We start from the raw sequence: 19652 nt of genomic DNA, 5'->3' as shown, positions 1-19652 counted from the left end.
TCTTGGTGTTTGTGAGAGCCATTTTGGCTATTTAGAGATCTTTATTTAATTTTTACTTGTAAGTTCTTTGTGTTTTGCACAGCTTGGTTGTCTAATTGTTTGATTTTGAGATAATTGAAGAAAGGGGTTCTTACTGTAATTTGATGATGAAAGGAATGAGGCACATCCCCCATATATCTCCCAACTTCCTGAGCCCAGCACAAACACATTCCTCCATATTTCTTTCAAACTTCAGAAAAACATCACCTGGGAGATCTCCGATAAGGAATGCTAAATGTAGAATGTTAACCAATTGTAATGCTGTAACCCAGAGAATTACCTTGTTCCCTGTAACTTTACATATCCTGTTTACATCGGGCTATAAAAAGCAAGCACTCGCATTGTTCGAGGCCCTCTTGTATGCTGTGGGATGGAGGGACCAAGTTCGAACTTGTAGTAAAGATCCTTGCCGCTTGGCTTTGACTCTGGACTCTGGTGGTCTTCTTTGGGGAACAAACGGTCTGGGCATAACATCGATAATTCTGTAAATTGGTCTAGTTGGGTCCACAGGGAAATAAATCAACCCCAGAAAATTTGGGAAAGCTAGTGTAGTTTAATCATTAAGTCTTCAAATAAGCATTTACTATGCACATTATACCAGCACGGTGTGAGAAAATCTCACTAGACTAGACATCAGGAGGCTTGAGGGGGTGATTCTAGCCTGTTACTAAACACATATGTAAACTAAAAAGCATCTGAGATGGGTTTCATTCAATTTAGAGGTTTATTTTGCCAAGTTATAGACTATGATCCATGACACAGCATCAGGAGGTCCTGAGAACATGTGCACAAGGTGATTGGGTTTCACATTGGTTTTATATCTTTTAGGGAAACATAAGACATTAATCCATTGCCGAGCACAGTGGCTCATGCCCTTAATCCTAGCACTTTGGGAGGCTGAGGCAGAGGGTTGCTTGAGGCCAGGAGTTCAAGAATAGCTTGGCAATATAGTGAAACCCTCTCTACCAAAAAAAAAAAAAAAACATTATCTGGGTGTGGTGGCACATGCCTGTAGTTCCAGCTACTTGGGAAGCTGATGTGGAAAGATTGCTTGAGTTCAAAACGTCAAGGCTGCAGTGAGCTCTGATTGTGCCACTGCACTCCAGCCTGGGTGACAGAACAAGACTCTGTTTAAAAAATAAAAATAAAAAAAGACATCAGGCCAGGTGCTGTGGCTGACACATGTAATCCCGGCACTTTGGGAGGCCAAGACCAGTGGATCACTTGAGGTCAGGAGTTTGAGACTAGCCTGGCCAAAATGGTGAAACTCCAGCTCTACTAAAAATACAAAAGTTAGCCAGGTGTGGTGGCAGAGCCTGTAGCCCCAGCTACACTGGAGGCTGAGGCACAAGAATTGCCTGAATCTGGGAAGTGGAGGTTGCGGTGAGCCAAGATTGCACCACTGCACTCCAGCCTGGGTGACAGAGCAAGACTCTGTCTCAAAAAACAAAAACGACATCAGTCAATACATGTGATGTGAAGCATACATTCATTCAGTGCAGTAAGGCAGGACAACTCAAAGCTGGGGCTTCCAGATCATAGGTGGATTCAAAAATGTTATCTTTTTCTTTTCTTTTTCTTTGTTTGTTTGTTTTTTGAGACAGGATCTTGCTCTGTCATCTAGGCTGGTGTGCAATGGTGTGATCTTGACTCACTGCAGCTCACCCTCTCAGTTCAAGCATTCCTCCTGCCTCAGCCTCCCATGAAGCTGAGACCACAGGTGTGCACCACCACACCTGGCTAATTTTTTTTTTACTTTCTTGTAGAGAGGGGGTCTCACTTTGTTGCCCAGGTTGGCAAAGATTTCCTGATTGGCAATTGGTTGAAAGAGTTGTTATTATCTAAAAACCTGGAATCAATAGATAGGAGTGTCTGGGTTAAGATAAGGGGTTGTAAAGACTGGGGTTCTTCTTATGTATATGAAGTCTTCTAGGTAACCACTCCCAGAGGCAATAAATGGCAAATGTTTCCTTTAGAGATCCTTAAAAGGTTCTAGACTCACAGCCAGTCTGTCTTCAGGATCTTAAAATGACCTGGAAAGAGAAGGGAATCCTCTATAGAATGCAAATTTTCCCCACAAAAGACAGCTTTTTAGAACCATTTCAAAATATGTTACAGAATCTATTTTGGGATAAAACAGTTTGGTTTCTTTCAGGGCCCTGCTATCTGCCACGTGATGCTATACTTAGAGTCAGGTTGGAATTTGGTATCTTATTGCTACAGGGTCTTTTCTGTCTGTCTTAGGATCTCTCTTTTAATGTTAATGCTGGTCAGTTGTGTGCCTGAACTCCAAAGGGAGGAGGGTATAATGAGGCATGCCTGATTCCGCCTTCCTATCATGTTCTGAACTATTTTTTCAGGTTTAGTTGGGTCCCTTTGGTCCTCCATTTAGTTAGTTGGAGGGCTTAGAATTTTCTTTTTGGTTTTCACATGATAATATTGGGCTAGTCACATTCATACTCTAAAAAATGAGAATCATTTTATAAGTTGTTATAAGAATCAATGAAATTTCACTATTCCTGTGAATATAAGGAATTTGGGGGGAATGTTTGACAGGGAGGTTAAGAATACAGCCAAGGTAGCTGAACATGGAGTGGAGTTTCCAAAGGCTACCATGAAAGGATTTGGGAAGGAGAGGAGGAGTAGGAAACTGGCTTAGGATAAAGGACCAGAGCATTATGAAGATGAGAAAACAGAGATGAGAGGGGTTTACATTTTGAGCAGTGCCTGGAAAAACAAGAACCAGAGAAATAGTGGATCAGGTTCTGATGGCAGGCTGATAAGCACTCAGGTTGTGAGAATTCACTGTTGCCTAGCAGTTGTGACGTGGTGGTGGTGGACAGAGTTGGAGAACAGGGCAGTAGGTCTCTTTTATATTGGCCTTTAAGTTTTGGCAGGTGGGCAGCAGCTAGTGGGTAAGAAGTGAAATTTTGATTCAGAAAGCAAATTTTGCTTAATTGTAACCCACATTTTAAAATCTGTAATAGTCTTTCTTTTCTCTAGTTGGTAAATTGTGATCAAAACCAGTCTAGGATAATTGCTTAGTATGGTTATGAACTGCGTTCATTTGTTTTTATCTCCTGGCCTGATTATACTTATTTCCTACTTCTTTTGGTTTCTTAAAGAATTAACTGAGTAAACCCCAAACTAAAAATATTTTGTTTATATTTTAACCAACTGAATATTTGTGTTTATCATTCATTCCTTCCATCGTTATGTCATATCTCTGGTAGCTGAATGTGAAAGGTTATGTTAGCAAATCATAACAGGAATACACTCTAAATATCTGGGCCTAATCCTTGCTTCTAGAGTTATTTCAGAAACAGAAAAAACATGGTTTATTGTAAGCTTTTTGGGTAGTACATTTGGTACAGCTCCATATCCAAAAGCTAGCCAGAGTGTATCAGTGACCACGATGAAGAGGGCACATGAAATAGACCCTGGACTTACGGGACTTATGCCAACTCATACTTGAAATAAAACAGCATGGTACTGGTACCAAAACAGAGATATAGACCAATGGAACAGAACAGAGTCCTCAGAAATAATACCACACATCTACAGCCATCTGATCTTTGACAAACCTGAGAAAAACAAGAAATGGGGAAAGGATTCCCTATTTAATAAATGGTGCTGGGAAAATTGGCTAGCCATAAGTAGAAAGCTGAAACTGGATCCTTTCCTTACTCCTTATACGAAAATTAATTCAAGATGGATTAGAGACTTAAATGTTAGACCTAATACCATAAAAATCCTAGAGGAAAACCTAGGTAGTACCATTCAGGACATAGGCATGGGCAAAGACTTCATGTCTAAAACACCAAAAGCAACGGCAGCAAAAGCTAAAATTGACAAATGGGATCTAATTAAACTAAAGAGCTTCTGCACAGCAAAAGAAACTACCATCAGAGTCAACAGGCAACCTACAGAATGGGAGAAAATTTTTGCAATCTACTCATCTGACAAAGGGCTAATATCCAGAACCTACAAAGAACTCAAACAAATTTACAAGAAAAAAACAAACAACCCCATCAAAAAGTGGGCAAAGGATATGAACAGACATTTCTCAAAAGAAGACATTCATACAGCCAACAGACATATGAAAAAATGCTCATCATCACTGGCCATCAGAGAAATGCAAATCAAAACCACAATGAGATACCATCTCACACCAGTTAGAATGGCGATCATTAAAAAGTCAGGAAACAACAGGTGCTGGAGAGGATGTGGAGAAATAGGAACACTTTTACACTGTTGGTGGGATTGTAAACTAGTTCAACCATTATGGAAAACAGTATGGCGATTCCTCAAGGATCTAGAACTAGATGTACCATATGACCCAGCCATCCCATTACTGGGTATATACCCAAAGGATTATAAATTATGCTGCTATAAAGACACATGCACACGTATGTTTATTGCAGCACTATTCACAATAGCAAAGACTTGGAATCAACCCAAATGTCCATCAGTGACAGATTGGATTAAGAAAATGTGGCACATATACACCGTGGAATACTATGCAGCCATAAAAAAGGATGAGTTTGCGTCCTTTGTAGGGACATGGATGCAGCTGGAAACCATCATTCTTAGCAAACTATCACAAGAACAGAAAACCAAACACCGCATGTTCTCACTCATAGGTGGGAACTGAACAATGAGATCACTTGGACTCAGGAAGGGGAACATCACACACCGGGGCCTATCATGGGGAGGGGGGAGGGGGGAGGGATTGCATTGGGAGTTATACCTGATGTAAATGACGAGTTGATGGGTGCAGCAGACCAACATGGCACAAGTATACATATGTAACAAACCTGCATGTTATGCTCATGTACCCTACAACTTAAAGTATAATAATAATAAATAAATTTAAAAAAAAAAAATACAGAAAAAAAAAAAAGAAATATCTTTTTTCTTATGTATGATGACTTGCATGGCAAGGAAACAGCACATTTTGTAGCAAACTTATTTCTGATTGTTATCTTTATCATATAAGATTCTCTATCTTTTGAATTTAATAACTCAACATCTCTTCAGAGCAATTGGGCAGAACCCAGAGTTCAAAATTCAGTTCTAGAATGGCTTCTTCAAGAACAATTTAATTTGTTTATTTCTAAAGAAATATTGCTATAGTTTTCAGAAAAGAAAAGGAAGTCTGGCAGATAGCCCCTAATGACCACCTCTAGTTATACGAATAATACTTGAAAGCAATCACTAAAACAAATAAGAAAACAGTAAGAACAGTAGTGGAAATGCAGTGTGATACTTAAAGCCTCCAGTACACAATCTGTCCCACTTATGGGCAACATTGCCTTGTTTTGTTTTATTTTATTCTGTCTGCTACTTGTAGTTTAATTGTAACACCGAGATGTCCAGATTAGGGTTAGGAATTTCAATTAATAATATTAGACTTCTTCATCATTATGCCAGCTTGAGCAAGGAATTTGACTTTCACAAGACTTAGGCACATGCAAATAATCCAGAAATTGACTGAAGGGAAATAACTTATTGTAAAAAGAATTTTATGTGAACATTGATTAAATAGCACCTAAAATTTACAACAAGCCACTCAGGGAAAGAAAATGCCTTAAAAAAAAAAACTCATGGTTTAGTTATTGTTTGTGAAGATGAAAGCAATTAGGAATTTTATTAAAGATATATGGGAGTCTTGGGGAAATAATAAAATCGTGGTATATGTGGCACTACTAATTTTCACTTTCTTTTTCTATTTCAGGGTTTGAACATAATCTTTCATGTAGCTTTGGCTCTCCTAAAGGTAAGTCTTTTTTTTTAATCTTAAGTTACCAAATTCTCTTACCTCTTTGCACTTGGGACTGGAATAATTCAATTTACAGTCTTTGAATCATTTTAGTTTCTCAGACACACAAGAAAAGATGACTTCTCTGAGAAACTCTGATCCTCTTCCCTCCTCTCATTCTTTTCTGTTGTTGTTTATTTGGAGTCTTTTTTTTTTTCTTTTTTTTTTTTTTTTTTAAATTTATTAATTTATTTATTTATTTATTTTTTAAATTTATTTATTATTATTATACTTTAAGTTGTAGGGTACATGTGCATAACGTGCAGGTTTGTTACATATGTATTCTTATAATCTATGTATTTAATGATACTATTTTAGTGTTTTTTGCAGTAACATAAAATATCTTTTTATCATGAGTTGGATGATATAAGAGAAAAAGTTAAAAATTGTTTTCTGTCAGAATGATGCCTTCTTTTTTCTTAAAACACTTTTTACTGTAACATCTCTGGAGGTACCTAAACATGTAATTGAATTATTAAAGTTTCCATAATATGCTGACTAAAACAGGAACTACTACATTTCAATTTGCAGTTCTTTCTATGATAGTTAGAAATTTATAAAACACTTTAGAATTCTATTGTAATTACCTTGTTGGATTTTATGTCAACATATCATACAGCTTTAATAATGTGGTAACTGCAAGACATTTGCTGCAGAGTTGGTGAAAATAACCCAGCTGGTTTTTGTCCTTCAGTCAAAGAAGACATTCTGATAGTAAAGGTGATAATTGCCTCAAAAGCACAGGCTTACCCTTTCCTCAGTATAACATGGTGGTTAAAATGGCAGACCTGGACTCCGACAGATTTGCTTCTAATTTCAGCCCTACCGCATGACCTTAGGCAAATTATTCTAAGTGTGCAGAGTCTGAGTTTTGAGATAATAATAGAAATTAATATATGAGATTGTTAAAAGAATTGAGATGATCAAAGAAGTCCTTAATGTAGTATCTAGAACATTTTACTGCCTAGTAAATGTTAGCTGTCATTATTGTTGTTCTTTACAAGGTGACTCAGAATATGTTCCTAGATCCCTTATCATTCTTCTGAATCCCTCAAAAGATAGTGACATGGTATCATAGGAGGACCTCTTGATATGTTAGGAGAGCCTTAACCATACCTAATCATTAACATAGCCTTGATTTTAAACAAAGGCATGAAATAGTACAGGCCCTCTGCAACTCAGTAAGTGGGTTTCTGTTCCTCATCTCTTATTCCATTACACATTTGCTCTTTGTGAAGTTCGTAAAATGCACTTTTTAAAATTAAATCATTTGTGTTTATATATTTTTTATGCCAAAGCTATTTAGAAAATAGAAAAATATTTTAAATAAAATAACACAAACATATTTGCTGTGTCCTTTAATGAAGTCATGGGTTTTGACCTCTAATTTTTTTTCTTTTATTAAAACAAATCCAAGCCAAAACTTTCCAACATGTCCTCTCAACAGGGCTGGAATAAGACTTTTAGAATGCCTAAGCATTGAAAGTATATGTAATTCAGACTAAAAACAATATTAAAACATAAAGTAAGTATAAGAAGGTCCAAGAAAGTTCTGATTTCTCATATTATATCTAATTTTTTAAACTCTCAGATATTATGTCTTTCCCAAAATGCCTTTCCTCATTTTTTTGGTGACTCATCTTTACCAGTGCTTTCACTGCATGTTTAATCTGTCTTTTGAGTAACCCAGGACTACCTCTCTGGATATCAGACCTATGTTATGCCCAGACCCTCTGTTCCCCAAAGAAGACCACCAGAGTCCAGAGTCAAAGCCAAGCGGCAAGGATCTTTATGACAAGTTCGAACCTGGTCCCTCCATTACACAGCATACAAGAGGGCCCCGAACAATGCGAGTGCTTGCTTTTTTATAGCCCGAAAGTTACAGGGGAACAAAGGAATTCTTTCGGTTCCCGCGCTTTCAGTAAAACCTTGAACGGCTGTCTCCTTATCGGAGACCTTCCAGGTGGTGTTTGTACTGGGCTCAGGAAGTTTGAGAGATATGTGGTGGGATGGGAGGATGGGATGTGTTTGTACTGGGCTTGTTTGTTTTGAGCCCGGGGCTGAGGAATGTGCCCGGCTCCTCTCACCTATACCCTGTGTCAACTTAATACTATATACATTAATAAGTTATCTTCTTGATTGACATGTTGACTTGTTCATATTATTTTCATTTATTTTGTCCATGTTAACCCAGACAAGACCTCTACAGAGGACATTCTCTGGTCACTGGGCAGGAAGGCTTTTTCTGTCTTCTTTAGCAATACATGGGCACTCTTCTAGCATCATCTTAGAGAATTTTACTAGTTAGAGAAGATAAAAAGAGCCCTCTCATCACTAGTGCCCTATATTTATGTAACTTCCTTATATGAATCCTGAAGCTGACCCCCCCATAGACAAAGTATATATGGGACTAAACTGAAGTGTACTTTAATCATCTATTGCCACCACTTGGAAAAAAGCATACCCAAACTAGTATAGTATACCAGAAAAATTATATGTATTTGTTTATATCAAAATTTAAAACTTTGGAGAACTTCAAATTGCTGGGGTTTTTTGTTGTTGTTGTTTTGTTTCGTTTTGTTTTGTTTTTTGCTTTTTGAGACAGGGTCTCATTCTGCTCACTCTGTTGCCTAGGCTAGAGTACAGTGGCATGCTGATAGCTTACTGCAGCCTCAAATTCCTGGGCTCAAGTGATCCTCCCACCTCAGCCTCTTGAGGAGTTAGAGTTACAGGTAGATGCCACCATGCCCAGCTAATTTTAAAAATTTTGTAGAGACGGGGTCTCACTATGTTGCCCAGGCTGGTCTCAAATTCCTGGACTCAAGCAGTCCTCCTGCCTTGGCCTCCCAAAGCACTGGGATTATAGGTGTGAGCCAATGAGCCTGGCCTTCAAAGTGCTTATGAATTGAGCCTAACGAATTTTCAGTATAGCTACAGAGAGACTTCAGATATCTCTGTATTATAAGCATTTCTTGTGATGAGGGGACAGACCTAACATTTCTTGAACATTTATACTCTGTATTAAGTACTAACAGATTATCTCATTAACATACATTAAATGTCTAGGTGTTATTTGTGGAAGAGTAATGGTATTAGCCAGAGAAAAACATCTAATTCTTCCCCCAGCCCCTAGTTGATTATTGAGAGATCAAAGCGCAAGACCACCTAAAGACTTTTGTCTCAGTAGTGGGAAAATTGGATTTATAATGTTTTTGAATGGGATAGATATAGGATGAATTCTCTGTTGCTCAGTTTGGTTTTAAAGACACCTGCTTTCTGAACAGGATCAGCTTCTTTTTGGTTAGTAATAGCCTATCAGGTAGCTAGAAAGGTACTGAGCTAAACGAATGATTCACAATACTAGGCAGCATCATGAAATCATTTTGTGTACAGTAGGTAGTTCAGATATATTCCTCCAAATCTAATTTATTTACTTATATGAAACATTAGGTAGTCATAGAATACATTCAATAGATTTAATAGACTGGAGATGATAAGTCAGAATTGATCTTAGTCACTTCATATTGGGCACAGAAATTTTTCAGTCAGAATAGGTTTTTTGTTTGCTGACCGTGGTTAAAAGCAAATGGCAGAGTGTTTTTCTCTGGCCTTCCCAAAGTATTATATGCTCGTTTCGTGTCCTACATGCAAACACTACAGAGATAAATAAGGCCCAATCATAATCCCATTCCCAGGGATAACCATAATAAAAACTTGGTATAAAGCCTTTATCCCATGCTTTGGTCTATGGTTATATAAGTATGCATTACCTACCTATACACATATGTATGTATGTATGTATATTTTTAATCTGGGTTTGAGATAAGATGGGAAAGTGGGAGAAAATCCAGAAGAACAGTGTGAAAGGATGCACATAAATTTATTTTCTTTCAAAAAATGCTGTTGAACAATACTCTTTTTCATTTAGTATATCATGAATATCTTTCCATGTCACTAAACATATGTAATGGTTAAAAGCATGTGGACATTGGAGCCAGACTACTTAAGTTCAGATTCATTAAAAACAATTTATCCAATGGTCTTAGGTAAATTACAGTTTCTCCATTTTTTAAATGGGGGAATATTAGTAATACCAGTCTCATAAGATTGTTGTCAGAGTTTAATGAGTTAATATATGATTGATGCCTAGCACTCAGTACTACAGTGTACTGAGGTGCTATTTAGCACCTCTGTCTCTAAATTCTGTTAGAGACAGAATTTTCTTTTGACTGTTTTTATCCTATTGTATATGCCATAATTTATTTTGAGGCGGAGTCTAGTTCTGTTGCCCAGGCTGCAGAGCAGTGGCACGATCTTGATTCACTGCAACCTCCGCCTCCTGGGTTGCAAGTGATTCTCCTGTCTCAGCCTCCCTTGTAGCTGGGATTACAAGTCTAAGCCTCCAAGCCCTGCTAAATTTTGTATTTTTACTAGAGATGGAGTGTCACCATGTTGGCCAGGCTGGTCTCGAACTCCTGATCTCAGGTGATCCACCCACTTTGGCCTCCCCAAGTGTTGGGATTACAGGCGTGAGCCACCGCGCCCTGCCCTGTACCATAATTTTTTTTTTTTTTTTGAAAGCCACTGACTTAATTGATCTAAAAAACTTTACAAGGACAGTGACTTTTCTGTCAAAAAAGGAGCCAAATGGTATCAAATGGACTGAAAGTGAGGGTGGGGGTGAGGGACAGGGCCAGGAATCCATTCAGGAAAGCTGGTAACTGTCCCCAGGGAACTGGCAGGGGAAAAAGGAAGACAGGAGGCATGCAAGAGCGAGAATCCAAAAAAGTTAAAATGGTTAGGAGAGAAAACTCCCAAAAGACCCTGGAGTACATTGTAGGTGAGTAGGACAATAGCAGTCTTTTCCTTTGTTGAGGACAGGGGAGGAGTCTCTATTCGGTTGCAAACTCCAGTTGAGAGCTGGGGATTGAGGGCTTCCCAGAAAGCACCACAAGAAGACGTCACACCACTCTCGAAGGCATCCGAAGCAATCCTGGTACTGCTTGGCATTGGCACCACCAGTGTCCCTCAGCCATTCTCAGAGGAGGTCTTCATCTTTAGCACCAGAAACTGGCCAAGGACAACATAGGCCTTGTCAAAGCCCCTTTCCTGCAGCTTCTTGTCCATAACTTCACCAATCCCAGCCAGGCTTCCTCCTGGCTTTTCCCCCACGGACTCTGCCACAAAGTCTCGGTGCTTTTGAGAGGTTGTAATCTTGCTCCTGTTCAGGTTTAATCGTCAGCTTCAGTTCTCATAATGGTTCCTCCTGCCACCCATCCGCTCAAGCCACTAGAACTTTCCCCTATACCATAATTTATTTAACCAATTTTATATTTAGTTTTTATGGACATTTGTTTCCAGAATTTCCTGTTAAACAAAACTGTAACAAATATCCTTAAACTTGCATCTTTGTGTACTTATCTGATATCTTGGGTAAATTTCTAGAAATGGAATTGCTATGTCAAACTGTAACCAAATTTTAATTTTGGATACATATTACAAAATTCTTCTCTGCCAGCAACATGAGAATGCATTTTCCTATACTCTTCAAAAAAACCAGAATTGCTAAACAAGCACGTTTATGGAAATTGAAAGCAAGTTATCAATATCAGTATAAATATAATATATAAACAAATGTATACATTTATATATTTATACATAAATATGTAAATGTAATAAATATAAAGCAAAGCAGTTTAAAAGTAATAATTTAGTAATCTTTTTATTAATAAATCATATAAACAAAGCTCTTCAGTCAGCTTCGAAGAGTCCAGTATTATTTTCTTTTTTTGGGAGAATATCCGGTTTCTTTAGGGAAGCAGTGAATCATGGCTAAATTCTAGAAGTCTGGACCTTCTCTTAGTTTGGAAGGGCTTATATAAAAGTTCTGACACTTGGGGGGCCGAGGTGGGTGAATTACCTGAGGTCAAGGGTTCGAGACCAGCCTGGCCAACATGATGAAACCCCATCTCTACTAAAAATACAAAAAACAGCCAGGCGTGATGGGGGGCACCTGTAATCCCAGCTACTTGGGAGGCTGAGGCACAAGAATCACTTGAACCTGGGAGGCAGAAGTTGCAGTGAGCCAAGATCACACCACTGTATTCCAGCCTGCGCAACAGAGTGAGACTCCATCTCAAAAAAAAAAAAAAAAAAAAAAAAAAAAAAAAGTTCAGAAGTATATCTTTGATGTTTTTGGCTTTTCAGCCCTTTCCAGTATGGTTTTTCCTTACCATTCCATTGAAGCTTTTTTGATATCTTACTTGATCCTTCAACAGTTGTCAAAACAGCATAATGACAGACACAACGCTTCCTTTTTCTTCCCCTTCTTTTTTTATGTTTCGGAAACATCTTCCCTCGGCTTCTGTCCTTTCTTTTATCTCCCCTTCTGCTACTTCTCTCTTTTTTTTCCCTCGTTTCCTTTTTTTTCCCTAGCCATTAACTTGGAGTTCTACATATCTCCAGCCTCTAGGAAGTCACTTCTTGCTTCTCCCTTGTTGATCCTGTTCATTCCCCTGGTTTCATCTATACATGTTTACTCTCATTTATTTTTATTTTTTTAATCCCTCACTCCGCTCCCACTCTTTCCCCTTCTGAGTCTCCAGTGTCCACTTTCTACTTTGTATGCTTTTGCATACCCATAACTTAGCTCTCACTTATAAGTGAGAACATGCAGTGTTTGATTTTCCATTCCTGAGTTAATTCACTTAGCATAATGGCCTCCTCTTTCAAGTTGCTACAAAAGACATTATTTTGTTCTTTTTTAAGGCTGAGTAGTATTCCATGGTGTATATATTAATGTATCACATGTTCTCATCTACTCCTCAGTTGATGGGCACTTAGGTTGATGTTTACTCTCATTTATATTTAATCCAAACCCACATATTTGGCTGTGAACTGAACATGTCGACTTGGGTGTTTCACAGGCACATCAAAAGTCAAAACTGAAATAATGTGCCCTCCCAAATGTAATTTTCCTCTAGTAACCTCCACTTCAGTAAGGACTCTACCCAGCTGCTCAAACCAGAAATCTAGAAGTTATCCTTAACTCTCTTCTTAATATCCCATATCCATTCAATCACCAAGTCCTGTGGATTCTACTTCTTGAAAATTTTTAGAATCTTCCCACTTTCCTCCTATTCTTACTTTGGTAGCTTTTAGGCCACCAAATTTTCCAGGAAAATGATGGTCTCCTGGATTATTGCAGGACCTCCTGTAGTAACAAAAATTGGATACCTATGAAGTGCCAGGTACTGTTCTAGGCATTGGAGATAAAGTAGTAACCAGGAAAGAAAGACCCTGCTTTCATGGAACTTGCACTCCAATGAAAGAAAGATAGTAATTAAACAAATAAATGAATATATACGTTAGTTCTTGCATTGCTATAAAGAAACATTTGAGGATGGGTAATTTATTTAAAAAAAAAAAAAAAGAAGAAGAAGAAGAAGAAGAAGAAGAAGTTTGAGCCAGGCACATTGGCTCACGCCTGTAATCCCAGCACTTTGGGAGGCCAAGGTGGGCGGATCGCTGGAGGTCAGGAGTTCGAGACCAGCCTGCCCAACATGGTGAAACCCATCTCTACTAAAAAAACTAGCCAGGCATGGTGGTGTGCACCTGTAGTCCCAGCTACTCGGGAGGCTGAGGCGGGAGAATCGCTTGAACCTGGGAGGCGGAGGTTGCGGTGAGCTGAAATTGCACCACTGTGCTCCAGCCTGGGCAACAGAGTAAGACTCTGTCTCCAAAAAAAAAAAAAAAAAAAGAAAGATAAGAAAAGTGGTTTTATTTTGGGCTACAGTTTAACAGGCTATACACAAAACATAGTACTGGTATCTGTTTCTGGTGAGGGCCTCAGGAAGCTTACAATCATGGCAGAAAGCAAGGGGAGCTATATATCACATGACAAGAGGAGAAGCAAGAGACAGAAGGGGGAGGTCCCAGACTCTTTTACAACAGCCAGATCTCATGTGAACCCACTGAGTGAGAACTAGCTCATTAGAAAGGGGATGGCAATAAGCCATTCATGAGGGATCTACCCCTGTGACCCAAACGCCTCCCACTAGGCCCTACCTCCAGTATTGGGGATTACACTTCAACATGAGATTTGGAGGGGACAAACATCCAAACCATATCAATATGATTAGTTTAGATCATGCCGAGGTTTATGAAAGAGGTAGGTTTGAGAAGATGGTGGCTTGAATTTGAGTGTTAGCAGTGGAACTGACAGCAGTGGGTGACTGCACTTCCCCCATATACTCTTGACCGTTGTTCAGTCCATTGCCACGCTGCCAGTAGAGTAGTCTTTTTAAAGCAGATTTTTTTTTTTTTTACTTTGAATTTCAGGGGTACCTGTGTAGGTTTGTTATATAGATAAATTGTGTGTCATGGGGGTTTGGTATACAGATTATTTCTTCACTCAGGTGATAAGCATAGTACCCAATAGGTAGTTTTTGGATCCTCACCCTCCTCCACCCTCAAGTAGGCCCCATGTCTATTGTTCCCTTCTTTGTGTCCATGTGTACTCAATGTTTAGCTCCCACTTATAAGTGAGAGTATGTGGTATTTGGTTTTCTGTTCTGTGTTAGTTTGCTTAGGATGATGGCTCCAGCTGCATCCATGCTGCTGCAAAGGACATGATCTCATTCTCCTTATGGATGCATAGTATTCTATGGTGTTTATGTACCACATTTTATTTAACCCAGTATACTGTTGATGGGCATCTAGGTTGATTCCATGTCTTTGCTGTTGTGAACAGTGCTGCGATGAAGATACATGTGCATGTGTCTTTATGGTAGAACAATTTATATTCCTTTGGACATACACACAGTAATGGGATTGCTGGGTCAAATGGTAGTTCTGTTTTAAGTTCTTTAGAAATTGCCAAATAGCTTTCCATGGTGACTGAACTAATTTATATTCCCACCAACAGTGTATAAGCATTCTCTTTACTCTGCAGCCTCACCCAGGGTCTGTTGTTTTTCAACTTTTTAATACTATTAAAGCAGATTTTAGTTATTATTCAACAATATTTACTAAACACCTATTTAGAGACAGATGCTGTTCTATGTACTTGAATAGATCAGTGAACTAAAGTAACAAAGCTACTTGTCTCTGTGGAAATTATGTTCTAGCAAGAGACAGTTGATAATTGTATTAGTTCGTTTTCACACTGCTGATAAAGACATACACAAGACTGGGCAATTTACAAAAGAAAGGGGTTTAATGGACGTACAGTTCCACGTGGCTGGGCCAGGCCTCACAATTATGAAGGAAGGCAAGGAGGAGCAAGTCACATCCAACATGGATGGCAGCAGACAGAGAGGGCTTGTGTAGGGAAACTCCCGTTTGTATTTATTTATTTATTTTAACTTAAAAGTAAACTTTAATGTCAAAAATGCAAACCTGAGGAGGGCAGAAAGATCACACACAAGGTTGCCACTTCATACTTGTATGGCTGCACAGCAGCCGGCAGAGGCGCTCCTCACTTCCCAGACAGTGTGGGGGCCAGGGAGAGGCGCTTCTCACTTCCCAGACGGTGCGGGGGCCAGGGAGAGGCGCTCCTCACTTCCCAGACGGTGCGGTGCGGGGGCCAGGGAGAGGCGCTCCTCACTTCCCAGACGGTGCGGTGCGGGGGCCAGGGAGAGGCGCTCCTCACTTCCCAGAGGGTGAGGCGGCCAGGCAGAGGCGCTCCTCACTTCCCAGACTGTTGGGTGGCCAGACAGAGACAATCCTCACTTCCCAGACGGTGCGGGGGCTGGGCAGAGGCGCTCCTCCCTTCCCAGATGGTGGAAACTCCCGTTTTAAAAACCATCAGATCTCATGAGACTTACTCACTACCAGGAGAACAGCATGGGAAAGACCCGCCCCCAGGATTTAATTACCTTCCACCGAGTTCCTCCCACGATACATGGGAATTGTGGGAGTTAGAATTCAAGATGAGGTTTGGGTGGGGACACAGCCAAACCATATCAACAATAACCATAATAAATATATGAATGCAGTATATTAGAAGTTATAGTGTTATGGGGAAAAGGAAAAGTACTGCAGGGTAGTGGAAGTTATGGGTAGGCTGCAATGTTAAATAGGGTAGTCAGGATAGGCCCCAACTAGAGGGTGAGATTTGGACAAAGACTGAAGGTAGTGAAGAGATGCTCTGTGCTGGGAGTGTGACTGAGTGTTGAGTGACAGAAGGAAGCCAACGAGACTACAACAAGAGAGTGAGGGAAGGGCGGTAAGAGATGAGGTCAGAGAAGTAACTTCTTTTTTGCTTAAAGTCCTTCAAAGGCCTCCATTGCTCTTAGGATAAAGTTCACAGTTTTGACACAGTCCACATAGTTTTTATGATCTGGCACAACTTACCTCTCCGTCCTCAACTGCCCCTTCCTTTCCTCTCATTTGCACTCTCTCAGTCAAGACATAATGTACTTCTTTCAGGTTTTCCCAGTAGACCAATCTGTCTTTCACTTAAGAGCCATCACATGTACTGGTTTCCTCTGCCAGGAATGCTCTTTCTCCCTCTCTTCAATAAGCTAATTTCCATTTAGCTTTCCTACGTTAGGGACTTTCTGTGCCTTCTGCAAACTTAGGTTAGACAGTGAAAACACAGGCTCCCTTTCTCTTCTAGGACATCTATTTGGCAGCCCTTCGCACACCTGGGACTGTTACCTGATTAAATGGTTGGTTGGTTGTCTTCCTCCTTGTAGTTAATCTCTATATGGGGTCTGCCCACTAGTTTACCTTTGTATTGGAGTTGCTGGCACATAGTAGGCACTTAATAAATATTTATTGACTAACTGACTTAGAGTCAAATTGAGAAAGCATAGGTTTTCTTTTCCCTCAATTCCTCCTATGTGTATATGAATAAGAAATCTGCCAGGATAGCAGCTTTTTTCAACCCAGGTCTCCTTTGCTTTTTTTTTTTTTTTTTTTTTTTTAAGATAGATTCCAGCTCTGTTGCTCAGGCTGGAGTGCAGTGGCTCTATCTCGGCTCACTGGAACCTCCATCTCCCAGGTTTAAGAGACTCTTGTGCCTCAACCTCCAGAATAGCTGGGACTACAGGCATACGCTGCCATACCTGGCTAATTTTTGTATTTTTAGTAGAGGCAAGCTTTCACCATGTTGGCCAAGCCGGTCTCAAACTCCTGGCCTAAAGTGATCTACCCACCTTGGCCTGCCAAAGTACTAGGATTACAGGCATGAGCCACCGTGCCTGGCCTCCTTTGCTTTTCAAAGCTTTGAAATTAATTGCTCTTGTCCCCAGTATTTAGCTTCTCTCATTTTCATTATTGAGATATAATTTGTGTGTCATAAAATGCCCTTTAAAAATGTACAATTAGTGGTTTCTCGGATTGTCACAAACTTGTGCACCCATCACCTTTATCTAATTCTAGAACATTCTTATCACTCCATGAGCATAGTAGCCACTTCCCATTTCCCCATCCTGTCACCACCTGACAACTTCTAATCTGTTTTCTATCTCTGTGGATTTACCTCTTCTGAACATTTCATATAAATGGGATCATATAAGTGGTCTTTTGTGACTGGCTTTTTTTCCTTAGCATAATGTTTTCAAGGTTTATCCATGTTGTAGCATGTATCAGTTCTTAATTCCTTTCTATTGCTAGATAATATTCCATTATTCAGATGTACCACATTTTATTTATCCATTAATCAGTTAATAAACATTTCAGTTGTTTCCATTTTGACTGTTATGAATAATACCACTGTGAACATTTGTGTACAAGGTTTTGTGAATATATGCTTTCAGTTCTCTTGGGTATATGCCTAGGAACAGAATTCCCGGATCATATGGTAATTCTGTGTTTAACTTTTTGAGGAGCTGCCAGACTGTTTTCCAAAGTAGCTGCACCATTACATCCCCCGAGGCAACGTATAAGTTTGTTGTAAGGCCTAAAATTAAAGCCCAATATTATGTGCCGCCTCAACATCTGGCAGAAACCGGGAAGGTCTCCAATCACCTAAGTGCAAGGTCTCCTCCTTATTGTGCTCCTGTGGATAAGGTTTCCTAGCCAAACAACCCTCCTTAATCAAAGGATGAGACACTGTTCTTTTCTTTGATTTTTTTTAGGGCTGGGGTCTCACTCTGTTGCCCAGGTTGGAGTGCAGTGGCATAATCATAGCTCATTGTAACCTCCAATTCCTGGACTCAATCCTCCTGCCTCAGCCTCTAAAGCAGCTGAGACTATAGGCATTAGCCACTATACCCAGTGGCACTGTTCTTTCTTATCCCTAAGTAGCAAGCTTCAGTTCCTTGCCAGCCTGTGTCATTACTCAAACAAGCCAATCACATCCTCCCAGGGGAGCTGGGGGGCACTGCACTTTCTTGATACCATAAATGCTGCCTCCCACACCCCTGATTGTTCACTGTTTTTTAATCCAGGCCTAACATGATGTTTTCCTCCCTTGGGGATATGAATACATGTTACTAATAAACTCCTGTCAGTCTTATCTGTCTATATCAGGTGTGTTTGACCATGTTTGCAACCGTAGGGCAGGAATTCCTCCCGTATTAGCAGGGTGAATAGGAGACAATCGAAACAATGAGGGTTCTGATTCTTCCACATCCTTGCTAACACTTGTTATTGTCTACCTTATTTTTTTATTATAACCACCTTAGTGGGCATGAAGTGACATCTTGTTGTGTTTTGCTTTGCATTCTCCTGATGTTGAACATCTTTTCAAGTCTACAGCCATACCACCCCAAATGCGCCTAACCTCATCTGAACATATTTTCATGTGCTTATTGGCCATTTGTATATCTTTTTTTGAGAAATGGCTGTTCAGATACTTTGCCCACTTTCTAATTGGGTTTCCTGCACTTTTATTGTTGAGTTTTAACAGATATATATGTATTTTGAGTCAGGGTCTCTTTCTGTTGCCCAGGCTGTAATGCAGTGGCAAAATCATGGCTCACTGCAGTTTCAGACTCCTGAGCTCAAAGGATCCTCCCATGTCAGGCTCCCAAGTAGCTGTGACTACATATGTGCCACCACATCCAGCAAAATTTTTTTTTTTTTTTTTTAAGAGACAGGATCTTACTAAGTTGCCCAGGCTGAGTTGTAACAGTTCTTTATATGTGCTGGGTATTGCCTCCCATTCTGTGGACTGTCTTTTCATTTTCTAGATAATGTCCTTTGAAATACAAACATTTTTAATTTTAATGAAGTCCAATTTATTTTTTTCTTTTGTTGTTTGTGCATTTGGTGTCATATCTAAGGTCACGAAAATTTCTTCTTTAAGGGTTTTATAATTGTAGCTTTTACATTTAGGTCTTTGATGCATTTTGAGTTAATTTTTGTATATGATGTAAGGCAGGGCATTATGGCCGAATTGTGTTTCCCCCCACCCCCAAAATTCATATGTTGAAGTCATAACCCCTAGTTACTCAGACTGTGACAGTATTTGGAAATAGGGTCTTTAAAGAGGTAATTAAGTTAAAATGAGCTCATTAGGGTGGGCCCTAGTCCAATATAACTGATATCCTTAAGAGGAGATTGGGACACAGGCATGTATGGAGAGAAGACCATGCGAAGTCACAGGGAGAAGACGGCCATCTGCGAGCCAAGGCGTGAGTAGCCTCAGAAGAAACAAACCTTGCTGACACCTTGATCTTGGACTTCTAGCCTCCAGAACTGTGAGAAAATAAATCACTGTTGTTAAGCAATCCAGTCTGTGATTCCTTTTTATGGCAGCCGTAGCATACCAATACACTAGGGGTACACCTTCATCCTTTAGCACATGGCTGTCTACTTGTCCCCATACCATTTGTTGAAA

At 39.7% G+C, this 19652-nt stretch overlaps 1 protein-coding gene across 13 annotated transcripts in view; it reads left to right on the top strand.

Moving 5' to 3' along the window:
- RABGAP1L (RAB GTPase activating protein 1 like) overlaps positions 1-19652 on the top strand; it is a 786378-nt gene that overhangs the window by 535471 nt on the left and 231255 nt on the right. For all 13 annotated transcript variants that reach the window (XR_004181472.1, XR_004181455.1, XR_004181462.1 and 10 more), the window contains one exon: positions 5777-5818. Coding sequence is in view for 9 of the 13 variants with exons in the window: in XM_031661559.1 (XP_031517419.1) it covers positions 5777-5818 (42 nt within the window). In the remaining 4 variants the exon portion in view is untranslated. The remainder of the gene's footprint in view (positions 1-5776; positions 5819-19652) is intronic.

Source organism: Papio anubis, chromosome 1 (genome assembly GCF_008728515.1).
Source record: "Papio anubis isolate 15944 chromosome 1, Panubis1.0, whole genome shotgun sequence".
Classification (NCBI taxonomy): domain Eukaryota; kingdom Metazoa; phylum Chordata; class Mammalia; order Primates; family Cercopithecidae; genus Papio; species Papio anubis.
The sequence above is the reverse complement of the archived record's forward strand: the minus strand, read 5'-3'. Positions and strand labels throughout refer to the sequence as shown.